This window comes from Xyrauchen texanus, chromosome 26 (genome assembly GCF_025860055.1).
Source record: "Xyrauchen texanus isolate HMW12.3.18 chromosome 26, RBS_HiC_50CHRs, whole genome shotgun sequence".
Lineage (NCBI taxonomy): Eukaryota > Metazoa > Chordata > Actinopteri > Cypriniformes > Catostomidae > Xyrauchen > Xyrauchen texanus.
In genome coordinates this window covers 14217810-14232153 of record NC_068301.1, presented here as the reverse complement: position 1 = coordinate 14232153, position 14344 = coordinate 14217810, and the positions used below count along the sequence as shown (strand labels likewise).

General features: G+C 36.5%; 1 protein-coding gene across 2 annotated transcripts in view; it reads right to left on the bottom strand.

Moving 5' to 3' along the window:
• The window catches only part of angpt1 (angiopoietin 1), an 89348-nt gene that overhangs the window by 36484 nt on the left and 38520 nt on the right, over nt 1-14344 (bottom strand). For both annotated transcript variants that reach the window (XM_052093612.1, XM_052093613.1), the window contains exons 5-6: nt 7113-7240; nt 2592-2693 (exon numbers count right to left, since the gene is read on the bottom strand). In XM_052093612.1, coding sequence (XP_051949572.1) covers nt 2592-2693; nt 7113-7240 — 230 coding nt within the window. The remainder of the gene's footprint in view (nt 1-2591; nt 2694-7112; nt 7241-14344) is intronic.

The window sequence follows — 14344 nt, the reverse complement described above, 5'->3', positions numbered from 1 at the left end:
TATACCATTGGCAAATGTATATATTATATTTTTTATACAAACCTACACGTAATTTATATGTTACATGTATGCTCAAAATAAGAAAAATCTATTTGCCAATACAGTGAACAATTAAAAAAATAAATAAATCAATATATAATGTCTGAAAACAAGTCTTAATGTCTTGTGCAATTTACTCTTTAATTTGTTTCAAGGATGTTCAGATATTTCATTAGAAAACAAGACAAAAATACTGATTTAGAAATAGTTTTTTACAGTGTATCAGAACAGATCTTTGACCCATTTTTGGGTCATGGCCCACCAGTTGAGAACCACTGATTTAAATAAAGGCCCATATGAGTTTATATTTAATTAAAAATAACTTTGGTAAAGCAAAGTGCTTTTGACAATAGCTGCTTGTGATCAAGGCATCAGAGATTATGTGACTGTTATTGCATTACACATTGGCCAGGGACTTCTTCTCACTTATTAATTGCTGGCTTGTGGGATCGCATCTGGTGAGAGGTGAGAATAGAGAACGAGTTGAACAGAAAATAGGCGATTTATGGGCAAGAGCTGCAGTAAATACGAGACATTCTTCTAACTTTCAGCACATCCTGTGAGGGTGGAGAGGGTCTGTCCTCCGACAATCCTTGTAATGTGCTTGAAACATGATGGCTGTTTTCCCCCTGCCTACATCTATTTGTCCAAAAGTGCTTTACTCTGATTGGGTTTCCCCATGGAAGCCTAGCCTATGTGCATATGAAGCCTAATGTTTCTCACCTTGTAGAGCATTTTGCACGCAAAAAAACCTAATAATTCCCTAAGTGAACATAATAAGTAATGTTGAGAAAAATGAAGATCAAGTGTTGTTTTATATCACGAAACAGGATGTTCTCCAGGGTGTGCGGTTTTCTATACAACAGAAACTTAGCAAGCTTTGTCTCAATAACTTGGTTGCTATGTTTAATTTCGGTAACAGCCATTCAAAGGAGTCTGTCCAAAAACTTCTCTCCTGTAGAGCGTAATGGACAAAAGTCCAATTTACACTGCCAAAACCTAGGAATAAATGTTTCCATAGTCTAAATATCTGATTCCATTCTGATGAAGAGTTTTTTATATCTTCCTCAGGGAAATTGATTGGGGAAAGAGAAATACAAATGTTGATGGAGCTGATAGCGACTGGCTGGACCAATAAGGAAAGGGTGAAGTTATTCTAATACTTTATTTGACCCAATCTAAGAAAAAAAGTGAAAATTACAAACAAAATATTGAGAAAGCAGTGCATTGACTCTGGACTTAAAAGGTTCTTTCATCTGAAAGGGCTTTTAATAACTTGTACTCCTGCAGAATGAGATTTATTACTGACTTAATGAGCCATACCCCCAAACCTCAAACAGGTCCAGGTCAAAGAGAAAGGCTTTTTAAAACTGAGCTGTCGCTCATTAATATCACATGGAATATAAAAAATGTAGGCACGTCATCAGTCAGCACTTTGAGATCCAGTCAATCAACAGATGTTATTTTGAGGGCAGGTGAATTTTTACTCTCATAGCCGCTTTTATTTGACCAACGGCTGTGTTCCTAACTTGGCTAAATAAAATGTTGCTATTCTTAAACCAACACGGATTGTTTTTTGAATCTAATCTTTGTAAAAATCAAATAGATACTCTATGGAATGGAATTATTGCTTATTTAAAGGTGGGAGGGTTACTTTAAAAGGTAATGTAATCTAGCAGAAAATACTGATTACTTGCTACAAAATGTAATCAGAGAGTGCATTTACATGCACAATAATATGCTGATAACTATCAAAAAGCAGCTTATTCTAAAAATCTGCAAATGCAATATTTAAAATGATTAGGATTTCCTCCAGAACGTTGGTAAAGGTGTTTACATGCAATCTGAAATCGGATTAATGGGCAAAAATCAGTGTGTGTCTGGCATTTGTTGCTAAAACAGTTTATAAACTTGTGGGAAAAAAGCAGATATTAGGGATAATGACGATCTCAGACTTCATACTCTTTAATTGTATTGAAAAAAGATGCCAAGAATGTGAATGGTGACAAAGACTAACATTCTGCCTAACATATAGTCTTATGATACACAAAGGATAGACAGTCATAAGGGTTTGGAACGACACAAGCATGAGTTATTGATGACACAATTTCATTCTTGGGGAAACTACTAAAAAGGATTTAATAATGAATTCAAGTATTATATTTTTGGCTTCAAAAACAATGCCAGCACTGACATGCTAGCTAAGGCTTTTGGATTTTATAATGCTTATTTTTATCCATTAAAGAATAACACTGACTACGAAAATAATGTGCTAGTCCAGACATTCAGTCTAACTTTCCTAAGTGGAGGGTGAATCCCTTATTTTCTGACTCTTTTCCAGGTGCAATAAAAAGACTCATCTGTTTCCTACTCTATGGGCAGCCACGGTTATCCCTTACTCTTTTGAGTCTAAATCAAAGACAGATGAACTGAGAAGATATTTCACCCACATGCACTGATTTAAAGAGAGAGAGATGCATATCGTGTCCAAATGGATCACCATTACAGAGAGAGTGAAATAGAGGTTAGTGGGAAGGAATCTGGCTATGTACCATTTTATATTCTTTCCATGATCTCTGGAAGTCCACGCTGCCATCTTCACGTTTCTGGATCACGGTCCAGCCTCCCCCCGCAGACTCCATGTTGCAGTACACCTGTTTGGAAACAGACATGCAAATCACGCTAACGGATGCATACATGAACGAAAAAACAAACAAATATATTTTGCATGTCTACTGATGTACCCACACACTGGATATGTCTGAAAATGGTTAATGACAGCCATAGTAATTATTCGCTTTCATGGTTTAAAAAAAATAATAATTTACGCAATGAAAGTAAATGGTGATCAAAGACGTCATGCTAACTAACATCTCTGTTGTGCTCAGGGCTGGACTGGTAAGAGAAATCAGCCCAGGGTTTTACATAGCAACTGGTCCAAAAATTTGGCGGGGGGGTAGGGGGGTTGTTCGCTGTCCTTTTCTGCATATCGCGGCAACGTTTTGTGGTCAGTTTTGCATAGCGGCTCATTTTAGCTTATTGCGGCCCATTCCGCCCGTTTCGCGGCCGACCCACCTGCCCACTCGGTTCTCCAGATTGCCAGTCCGCCCCTGATGGGCCCCAAAATGCGTTGGCCCACCGGGAAAATGCCCGGTATGCCAGATTACAAGTCCAGTCCTGATTGTGTTGCACAGAAGAAGAAAAAAGTCATACAAAAGTCACTGAGTGAACTATCCCTTTAAGATAAGCTAGTAATTATTTACTGACTACAATGCTTATTAAAATGCAATTTAAATATTTTTATTTTTTGCAGAATTAAATTCTTTAAAACACTCCATCAGACACTAGTTGTCGACCGATATATCGCAGAGGCCAATAAATCAGCTGATATTCCGATTTTTTTAATTACCGGCATCGGACGATTTATTTTCTCGTTTGGCCGATTTGCTCCTTGAGGCAGCAAAAATAGCCTGCTTGCATGTGAAGCAACTGAGACGTGTAAACAGGCAAATATCAATACAACTTCTATTATAGGCCTATATAATTTCCAAATATGCAGATATCTCATTTAAACAGATGTAATTCACGAACCTCACGAAAATCCTGCGTTTTCTTCCCGTCGAGCACTCATGTAATATCTTCCTCTGAAGCATGTATTCTACCAACCAGATTCAAAACTTCAGGACCAGGATCAAAAGTTCCTCTGATTCACAAATCATGATGGTCACTCTGTGACAATCCAAGCAGGCGATCCAGGCCATTTAAACTGTCAGTAGATTGCTTCTGCTCGTGCTGGATCTGCACGAGCATGTGAGTGCAACTTCAAAGTAAAAGCGTTTCACATGTGCTCTAAGTAAATTACTTGTTCACTATGTACTGTATGTGCAATTGGTTTGATTCTGTATTTTATAAGTAAATGCAATTGCTAACATGGTCATGGCCTCCATGGTTGCTGGATTACTGTTTGTACAGTTATTTCCTTCTTCCTAATAAGTACATTTCTTGATGTGAAAATAAATAACTAAAATCTGATGACTAAATAGAAATCAGAAGAAACTGCTATCCACCATTTAAAATATGATGTAATTTTTTCAATTATTTTATACAAAGTTAAACTTTTGTGTGAGGAAATCTAGTGCTAAATAAGTGTTTATTATTTAATTTTTTAGGAATTTTCTGTTTATGCTATTTACTATATTAAATTGTGTGATAGATCAGCATTGTATCAGATATCTGCCACCCTGCTCTTTGGATATCGGCATCGGCTATTAAAAAATCCTTATCACAGCCAAGTGTAATGTCATAGACAGCAACTTTCTTCAAATACTGACCAGATGAAGACATCTTAGACAGAATATTGCACCAACATTAATGATCCCTTCCAACTTCTGTAAACCGTCTTTCAAGGCAACATTTTTCGTATTTTAGAGACAGCCACCACCTCACTTGACCTAATGGATCTTTATATCGTTACAATAACAACATATATCTCCATTAGCGTAGTGATTTCTCCAAATAGTGATTAGTGGAGAGCTAGAGTAGCAGCTCTAAGATCAAAGTGGAGCAAAGGGACACCTGGCTGTAATCTAGCACAGTGTGTAGAGGGAAACGCAGTCACCTCAAACACACACAGTTGATTATACACACTTACCAATCTGGTAACAATTAATCCAGTATTAATGGGTGGACCAACACTGAAACCAGACTTTAAGGAACAGATATTTTCATGGATGCTGGTTTTCATTCTGTTTCACACTTACATTCATACTGTAAAAGGTGCAAATGTGCAGTTGTTAACTTAAAGGTGCTGTATTACATTTTAGCCATTCTGGAACTTCCACCAGACCAGCCTTTGAATTAGCTTTGCCCTCTTTTCAAAACCCCACACTCCAAAAACATGTGGACACACACAGACACACTAGAGACCATGTGTTGGATCAGATGGAAGATGGGCATTTTGTCATCCGAATCAGAGAGTTTCATAGGAGCAGGTCACCATACCAACACTTATACGAGCATATATGGGCTACCCTGAAAATGCGCACAGTATTGACATGAAGAAAGTCTTTTGATTGGCTAAATAAATGCTATAACCATGGCCTGCGGACATATTTTTCCCCGCCGTTTACCGAGCCTAGGACAGTTACAGACAGGGTTGGGGAGTAACGAAAAATGGGATTACATATTTAAAATACAAAATATAAGTAACTGTGTTCCACTACAGTTACAATTTAAATTATGGGTATTTAGAATACAGTTACATTCAAAAAGTATTTTGATTACTGAAGAGATTACTTTGCATTTTATTGTCATTTGTTTAGTTAAATATTCAAGTAGTCAGCAGTTGCAGAAATACTCAAACCAGCCCGTTTGGCACCAACAAACATCTATGCGATTATCTAATCAGCCAATCGTGTGGCAGCAGTGCAGTGTATAAAATCACGTAGATAAGGGTCAGGAGCTTCAGTTAATGTTCACATTGTGTAATCTCAATGTGATCTCAGTAATTTGGACCTTGGCATGTTTGTTGGTGCCAGATGGGCTGGTTTGAGTATTTCTGTAACTGCTGATCTCCTGGGATTTTCACACACAACAGTCTCTAGAGTTTACTCCGAATGGGGTCAAAAACAAAAAACATCCAGTGAGTGGCAATCTGTGTACGGAAATGCCTTGTTGATGTGAGAGGTCAACAGAGAATGGCCAGACTGGTTTAAACTGACAAAGTCTACGGTAACTCAGATAACCGCTCTGTACAATTGTGGTGAGAAGAATAGCATTTCAGAATGCTATTCTGATATGCGGTATGGCACTCTTTTGGCGGCACAAGGGGGATCTACGCAATATTAGGATGTTTTTAATGTTGTGGATGATCGGTGTGTATATACATATATATATATATATATATATATATATATATATATATATATATATATATATATATATATATACACATACACTACCGGTCAAAAGTTTAGAAACACTTGACTGAAATGTTTCTCATGATCTTAAAAATCTTTTGATCTGAAGGTGTATACTTAAATGTTTGAAATTAGTTTTGTAGAAAAAAATATAATTGTGCCACCATATTCATTTATTTCATTATAAAACTAAAATTTAGTTCAAAAAGTTTTTGAAATCAATGACCAAAAAACAAAGAAAAGCAGCTTCAATACTGTTTAAAAAGCATTCCAGTGAGATTCCTCAAGAAGTTGGTTGAGAACATGTCAAGAATACATTTCTGCAAATTCTAGGCAAAGGGTGACTACTTTGAAGATGATAAAATATAACACAGTTTTGATTTATTTTGGATTTTGTTTAGTCACAACATAATTCTCATAATTCCATTTATGTTATTCCATAGTTTTGATGACTTTACTATTATTCTAAAATGTGAGAAAAGAATATAATGAAGAATGAGTGAGTGTTTCAAAACTTAATTATTATTATTTATTTTTTTTAAAGTGCACTCTGCAATACATTTGCATTGTCCCAGATTAGAGACCAGGGATTTTCAACCTTTATAGACCCATAAACCCCCTACCCAGACTCTCAGCCAGTCTCTCAGAGACTGACATATTATTTAAGTGTTCATCAGAACAAATAAAGCCATACAGGTTTGGAACAGCTTGAAGGAGAGTAAATGATGACAGAATTTACATTTTTGGGTAAACTATCCATCTAAAAAACATTAACATTACTACACTATATAATACTTGTCAGATCATTAATTAGAAAGGTAGAAACTAGTCAATAGATAGAAATGCCATTAAAATTCCATGTTTTAACTTCTCCATGTGTCCATCTTCTCAATGGACCCCCTGGAGTACCTTCAGGGACCCCAGGGATTCATAGACCTCCGGCTGGAAACCTTAGTCATAAACAGAATGAAACCAATAGCACTCAATAACCTCTAACTACTTCCTGGTGTTACAGAGAGAGCCCATCAAATATCCTGCATACCTTACCAGACAAGTTCACCAAAGCCATCTGAGCATCCACTTATTACAGAATGAGTCAGAATGCCTTTAATTTCTAATTAGACAATAACAAAACACTGAAATCAGAAATGTTACCTTTTTAGTCTCTTGGGGGCTGATATTGATGGTGTAAACTCCATTTTTCTGGAGCCCTGCTTGGTAGAGGTCTGCACAGTCCCGGTACTTCCTCTCCTCGTCAGCTTGTTTTGTGCTGTTTGGCACCACTGAAGATACAAAGAGTACCATGTTGGTAATAGCGAAAATATAAACGTCCAGCAAAATAATAAACGTAGCTCTTTATTTTGGTACACACATTAGAGAACATCTGTGGATCTGCCCTGGTTTAGTTGAATAAATAAAGTGATTTCCATTCACTCCCTTGCTCAACATGACTGAGGCTTACATTCTGCCAAACAGAACATATCAACACTGTGGCTTCCATTTCAACAAGACAGCAATAATGCATAGACAAACAGACTAATAATATTTTAATGAAGTCATCAAAACCTGGCAAGTGATAGCAATATGTCAAGATCCACTGGTCTGTATGACAGTTTAATCCTAAATAATTTACATCAACATCCGTGAATTTAATAAAAGAGGGTTTAAGGTGGAATGCTCTGGAATTGGATCAGGAACCGCTCCTAAAAAGGCATCCAGTTAGTATATATGAACAGAAGAGGATTATTTATAATAGTATAATTATGATTGACAAGGAGTATACAGTATTCGGTGCTCTAGCTTCTGTCAGCAGGCTTTCACGGAGGGTATGTGTATAAAACTGCACGTTCCTGATATCTGCTTCATGTAACAAAACCATTCAAACGGTAAAAGATATGTAAGCATACCGGAGAATAACATTGCTGTACAATATCAATATTATTACAATTTTTAAATATTGCACATTTTGTAATGAATCACATGCAACCACTTCAAAAACAAATTATATCTTTCTTCCTGAGTTAATGGAATAAATAATACACATGGCCAAGGCAAATTCAAAATACAGCATCAGTTTTCATGCATTGTCTCAAATCTGGTTAGAGTTATTTTGAAATAAAAAAGACAACATTGACTTCCAAGATATCTTGTGTGGTATCACCATGATCTTTCGCCAGTGAGTGACACATTTTAAGTGTGAAAGTCTTTTAATCAAAGTGCTGATTTTTGGCTCCCAGAGAGAAGCCCCTCTGCTCCAACCAACAGCTGCATCTCCGTCCATCTGCAGACAATTATGCTGCCAATATTTTAAAACCAAGCAAGAGTCTGCGGACAAAATACTACAAGCTATAAATTTCAAGATCCTGTTATAACAAGTGGTTTATATTTGCCCTCCGTGTCCTTGTTTTTTAGATGGAAATTCCTTCTGATTCCTCTCGTTTTTTTCTTCTTCTGTTCATTAACAGCTAAAGACCGCATCTCAATTTTCACACCATTGTTTTTTCGGTTGGGACTATTTAAGGAAAGGAGATGTCACTGCTAAGAGGGACGTGTCAGGGGTGTTTAAACAGAACTTTGATCCTTGTCCTGGGATGGAGGGCTCGGGTGGTCAACCCTTCATTCAAAGATATTTTTCCTGCCGATTTAGTAAAGGATTGAGTGTCAGTGACAAGCATCTCCAGCTGTGACAGACTGACAGAGGGGAACTTCGCACTGCGGAGTCTAACACAACAAAAGCCCAGCTGTGTCAGACAACGGCAATTTACCGCTTATAGCCAGGAGCCGAAAAATGCAGGGCTGGACAGCACAGGGACAGTCAAGTTCAATGCAAGCGTGGAAAAAACTTGGCTTTGCGCAAACAGCTAAGACATCAATGTGGCTTAGTTTTCCTTTAGTTGTACTGCACATTCTTTGTTGAATATTTGGCTACACTTACCTTAAAATTACTTCTTGGTTAACTTAACTAAAAATATTATGCATTACATAGCTTAATGTACATAAAAATAAAATATATGAAATTAAGTGTTATGATATAGGCTAAATCTAAATATCTGTTTCTGTATTAGCTACATGTAACATGGTAATGTTATTAGATGATAATATCACAGTGCTAATTTCCATATTCATGTCCCAAAGTATAAAGGAGAGAACGTGGCTTGTTTAAATACAGGGAAGTTGTCACAAAGGCAATATCTCAGTAACCATAAGATTTGTAGAGAAATGTCCAACTGCGCAAATGTGTTTTCTCGAGCAGAGGTTTTGTATGTTGGGTTTAAACACCTAGTACAAACCCTCTTAAATTAGATGAATTGTTGTAGATTCTACCCTTCAAAGTAAATTTGCACTTTTAACATATTTTTGAAATAACCTCAAGGGTAAAAACAAAAGAATATATTCAAACTACTCTGGCATATATCAAGGCAAAGATCAACTAATTTATGAAGGCTGATTTTTACCAAATGTTTTTACCAAAATCTTTAAATGTGTGAAAGTCACATCGTGTTGTCACATTTTTATCGTGACAGGCTGTCACATATGTTTAAATATCAAAAATTTATTAAATGTATTTATTGCAATATTTGTACATTACTCTTTTAATTTTTGCTGTTTAATTCTTTGTTTTGTGTTTCATCATTATTTAACTTTTTAAATTTGGCTGAAAATTACAAAATTTAAAGATGTGTAGATAGGTTTCCCAATGTTCACATGAAACCTCAGTCACTGGTTTAGTTGCTAATTGTATTGTAATAACTTGCCTCCTATAGTGTGACAAATATAGTGTGACACTAACTATTGGGGCATGTTGTCACAAAAGGACAACATGTGTTCAATGAAATGTATTATTTTTTTATTTTATTTTTACCTGGGCAAAAAAGATGAAAATGTTCAATATCTTTTTGTAATCAAGGTATGTGAACCCACCCTGAGAAATGTTCACTGGAGCAAAAAGTGTAACAACTGGCCTCGGTTACCCCTAAGGAATAACTGTTACCACAGTGCATGTCCAAAAAAACATGACATTATCATGTCACAACGTCCAAATGCCATGGTAATATCATGCTGATATATTTGAAGTGTTACCAAATAATTCAAAAATGAGTAAGGTTTTCATAAGCCATAAACCATTCCAATCATTATATGTGTCATAATATCATGATTCAAAAAATCATGTTCTGACAAAGTTTCATATTTACATGCAATACTGAGTCATAGCCTGTCCCTAGAGAACTGAATTCAGAGAAAAAAGAAAAAAAAAAAATTCTCTATTAATGCATTAAAGATTATTGATGCCCTATATTAAGTCAGATTTTACAATTCTGCAACAAGGAAATCATCATTATCATAGGGATTTACTACAAACAATTATAAATAATAGTACTATTATAATACAACAATAATAATACTATTATGATAATTCAATAATAATAATACTATTATGCTCGTTTTAAAGAAAATCGCCTCCTCTATATGGTATAACATTTTATGTTCTGTTTATTTTTCCTGAAGTTATACAATTTCCGGACTATTGAGCGCACCCACTGAATTTTAAAAAAAAATATTATTTTGAACATAAATAAGCCGCACATGTCTATAAGCCGCAGGTGCCTACCGGTACATTGAAACAAATGAACTTTACACAGGCTTTAACGAAACACGGTGTGGCAGCGGGGGCGTGGTCAAGCGCCCGTCCGGGAGCGGTAAGGGCGCTTGCACCTGAGCTAAATTATGTCTAACACCTGTGTCTAATTTTAGTAAGCATGGGGAGAGCGGCATAAAAAGGCAGCAGCCACAGAGCCTCGAGAGAGAGAGCGAGTGACACACGTCAGTCTAGTGTTGGCGCATAGAATTCCTCACGCTGCTGTTTCCAACGTCTTATCACCGACTCATTAAGACCAAGCTCCCGTGCAGCACCTCTATTTCCTTTTCCAACAGCCAGATCAATCGCCTTCAACTTGAAAGCTGCACCATATGCATTTCTCCGTGTCTTTGCCATGACGAGGGTGACAAAATGATTACCGTAATCAGAATGATGGGAAGTTTGAGCGCGCTCGATTTAATCTAAAGGGTAAACAAAAAGTTGTTTGACCTTAACCCGTTCGGCAATTTCATTGGTCTAATGTCTAAAACTGAGCACGTCACAGTGTTTTTTTTTTTTTTTTAAATACAATTTGAAAGCGGGAAAAATCCATATATTAGCCGCGTCATTGTTAAGCCACGAGGTTCAAAGCGTGGGAAAAAAGTTGCGGCTTATAGTCCGGAAATTACGGTAATTAAAAAAAGCTACATATAAGCAACACCTTACATGTATTAAACATTACTCGCTATATTCTTGTCTGTGTTTAAAACAAATAGGCTTCTGAGCTATTAAATCCAAGCTTAACACACACTGTATAATATGTATTCTCAACTATGGCTTTTTCTTATAAAAGTCACATTTTTTTCATATGTGCAACAAATAATTTCCCAAATATTTTAATATGTACATACTGTAAATGCCCAAATATATGAACTATATATGGAAATATGTGCTTATATTTGGCCATATATAATATTAATGGGGTGTTTTGAATGGTTTTTAATACATTAATATGTGATTGCTTCTGGGTATTTGCTTACTGGCCTGAGTCAAGAGTCCACTCCCAAGTCTATAAGTCCAATCATTTTGAAAAGTTATAGCACACCTCTCCTCAGCAAGCTGCACAATTTGAGGTATCACTCTCAGCACAAGATGCTTGTTCAAATCACTTACCTTAAGTATGAGCAATAGTAATTGGGCCTTTGAAAGCTCTACTACTAATAATTATGCTTAATGATTTTGATAATGCTTATTGTGCACAAGTAATTGTTTTATTAATAACTGCATAGAAATTATGAAAAGTGATCTGACAAAATCAAAGACAGTGAAAAGTTTTGCAAAGGAGGCAACACTCACATCTCTTCATTGCCACAAATGACGAGATACGTTGTACTTGATAAGCAATGAAAGTAACTTGTAGTAAGATATTTAATATCATTAAGGTTAAGCACTTTAAACAATGTCTTTTGCATGTAAGAATGTAAAAAGCAGCATGATAAAAAAGAAAAAAAGCTCAAATTTTCTTCCCAAAAAAGGAAGTTTAGAGCTTTGGTTAAACATAGTTTGCAAATTTAGTGGAGTCATGCTTTTGGACAGGCAACCTAAGAGACCTAAAGTGCCTTCCTGGCCACCTCAATGGACATGCCCTCCCATAGGAGTCATTAAGCTTGAATTATTCAGCCAGAGGTCAGAAAAGTGACCTCTGTAGCACACTGGAGCTGGGTACTGCAACACAGGGGCAAAAGACTAATCATATATCTGAGGCTACAGTTTGTTTCACATCTTCACTGATCATAATTTGTATGGCTTTGTTTGGTAATGTGTATTTTTGTGCACAATTATACTTGCTTGTTAATATCACAAGGAAATCATGCTACAGTATGTGTCCCAACATACAAATAGGCCAAACCATAGTGGACCCCGACTGCATTTTATACGCCCAATTAAACCCATGAAAACACATTTGTGATGTTTTATTCAGGTTTCCATCCAGGGAAAGCCCAAAACCAAGCTGGAACCAAAAATGGTCTCTTATTCTTGGAAAAATCTTGGAACTATAAGAGGCTGTATGCTGTTATTCTTTCAATGGAACACAAAACATTTATTTTTTGAGGAATCTTCACTCGAGAACCACTGCAAACGTATCATTGAGTCAGTGAGCGAAACTCTGATGTGTGAATGAATCAGTCTGATTTGTTTTCAGTCTGATTCATAACGCTTTGAAAAGAACCTGCTAAAAAAAAAAAAAAAAAAAAAAAAAAAAAAAAAAGGATTTGTTTACTGATTCAGATCTCAAATTCAACTTACTGACTCAGTGATCCAGTTGAAGCTTTTTGTTGGTCTTTGCACAAACAAAACTTTTGTATGGCTTCAGGCAACTTAGAATATAGCACCCAAGTCATATGGACTACTTTTATGGTGTTTGATTGATGGTTATGTTTAGCTTTTTTGTTTCCATTTTTGGAGCTTGACATGCAAAAAACTGTTATTTGGAAAAGATCTGCAACTTTTCCTTTAACTTTTCATAAAGGTAGGCTAATCCACAAAATTGTCTGAGTTTTGATGCTTATGGCATTATTTTGTTGCATGAACCGAAAGGATCTATGTTATCTAGATTCATGTCAAGGACCACTCAAAACCCAAAGGAAAAAGGTAAGAAACAGGATGTACTGTTGCTTTCGGTTCCCTCACAGCAAGAAGAAAGCCATGCGAGGAGTACGGTCAGAAGCGTTCTGTCCTGCGTGACTTGTGCTGTCCCATCTCAGACATTTAAGGTAAATTTTCTGTGACTGCAGAAATATGGGGCAGACAGCGGACATACACCGGGCCAAGAGGCCACGCTGGGGTTGCGTTGGGAGAAACGGTGGTAATGAGTTCAGTACACTGACTCCTGCTGTTGTGAAGGCAACCATGAGGGTTAGAAGGAAACCTCCAATCCCAGAACACTGCACTTGGGCAACGTTCAGTCTGGCCTGTAACTCAGTCAGGGGTTGTTTGACATTTCAGTCAACTCTTAACCACAGGCAGTGTGCTAAAGCATGATAAGCCACATCCGATGAGGTTCACAACACTTTCTGGATCTAAACATGTCATTTAAACAGACAAAGGCATATTCTGCACCAACCAGGAACAGGCTTTTCTCACTGATAACATGCATGTGCATTTGTTCTCAGTAATAACATACATGTTATGTAATAAACCATATCAGTTAAAAATTCCCTGCATGTACTTTATATTTTGTTATAAAGTTATATTTGTTATATTTGTAGTTTGTCTCAGTTCTTGTTGTGTTTGCTTTTAGTATACTTTAAATGTACAGTGTGCAGTTTCTGTACTGCTAGTGTCACCAAAATAATAACTGTTTTCAAACAGGTTTCCTGGCCACTCCCACTTTCTGCTATTGGTCAAACAGATATTCATGTCCCAAACACACATCATGGCTGAGCCAATGTTGCTGTGTCAGGCTGGTTGGGATGCTCAAACAAACAGAGCATTGTTTTTATATTTTTATGGGAAATCAATCGCCTATATATCGTTGTGTTTTATATTACATTTGGATATCAGAAAGTATTTATTTGCTTCTGTCTGATTTCTGAGTACAGTTAAAAATACAAGGCTGTCTTATATACATTGATCAACCACAACATTAAAACCACCTGCCTAATATTGTGTAGGTCCCCCTTGTGCCTCCAAAACAGCATCAACCCACACCTCAGAATAGCATTCTGAAATGCTATTCTTCTCACAATTGTACAGAGCGGTTATCTGAGTTACCGTAGAGTTGTCTGTTTGAACCAGTCTGGCCATTCTC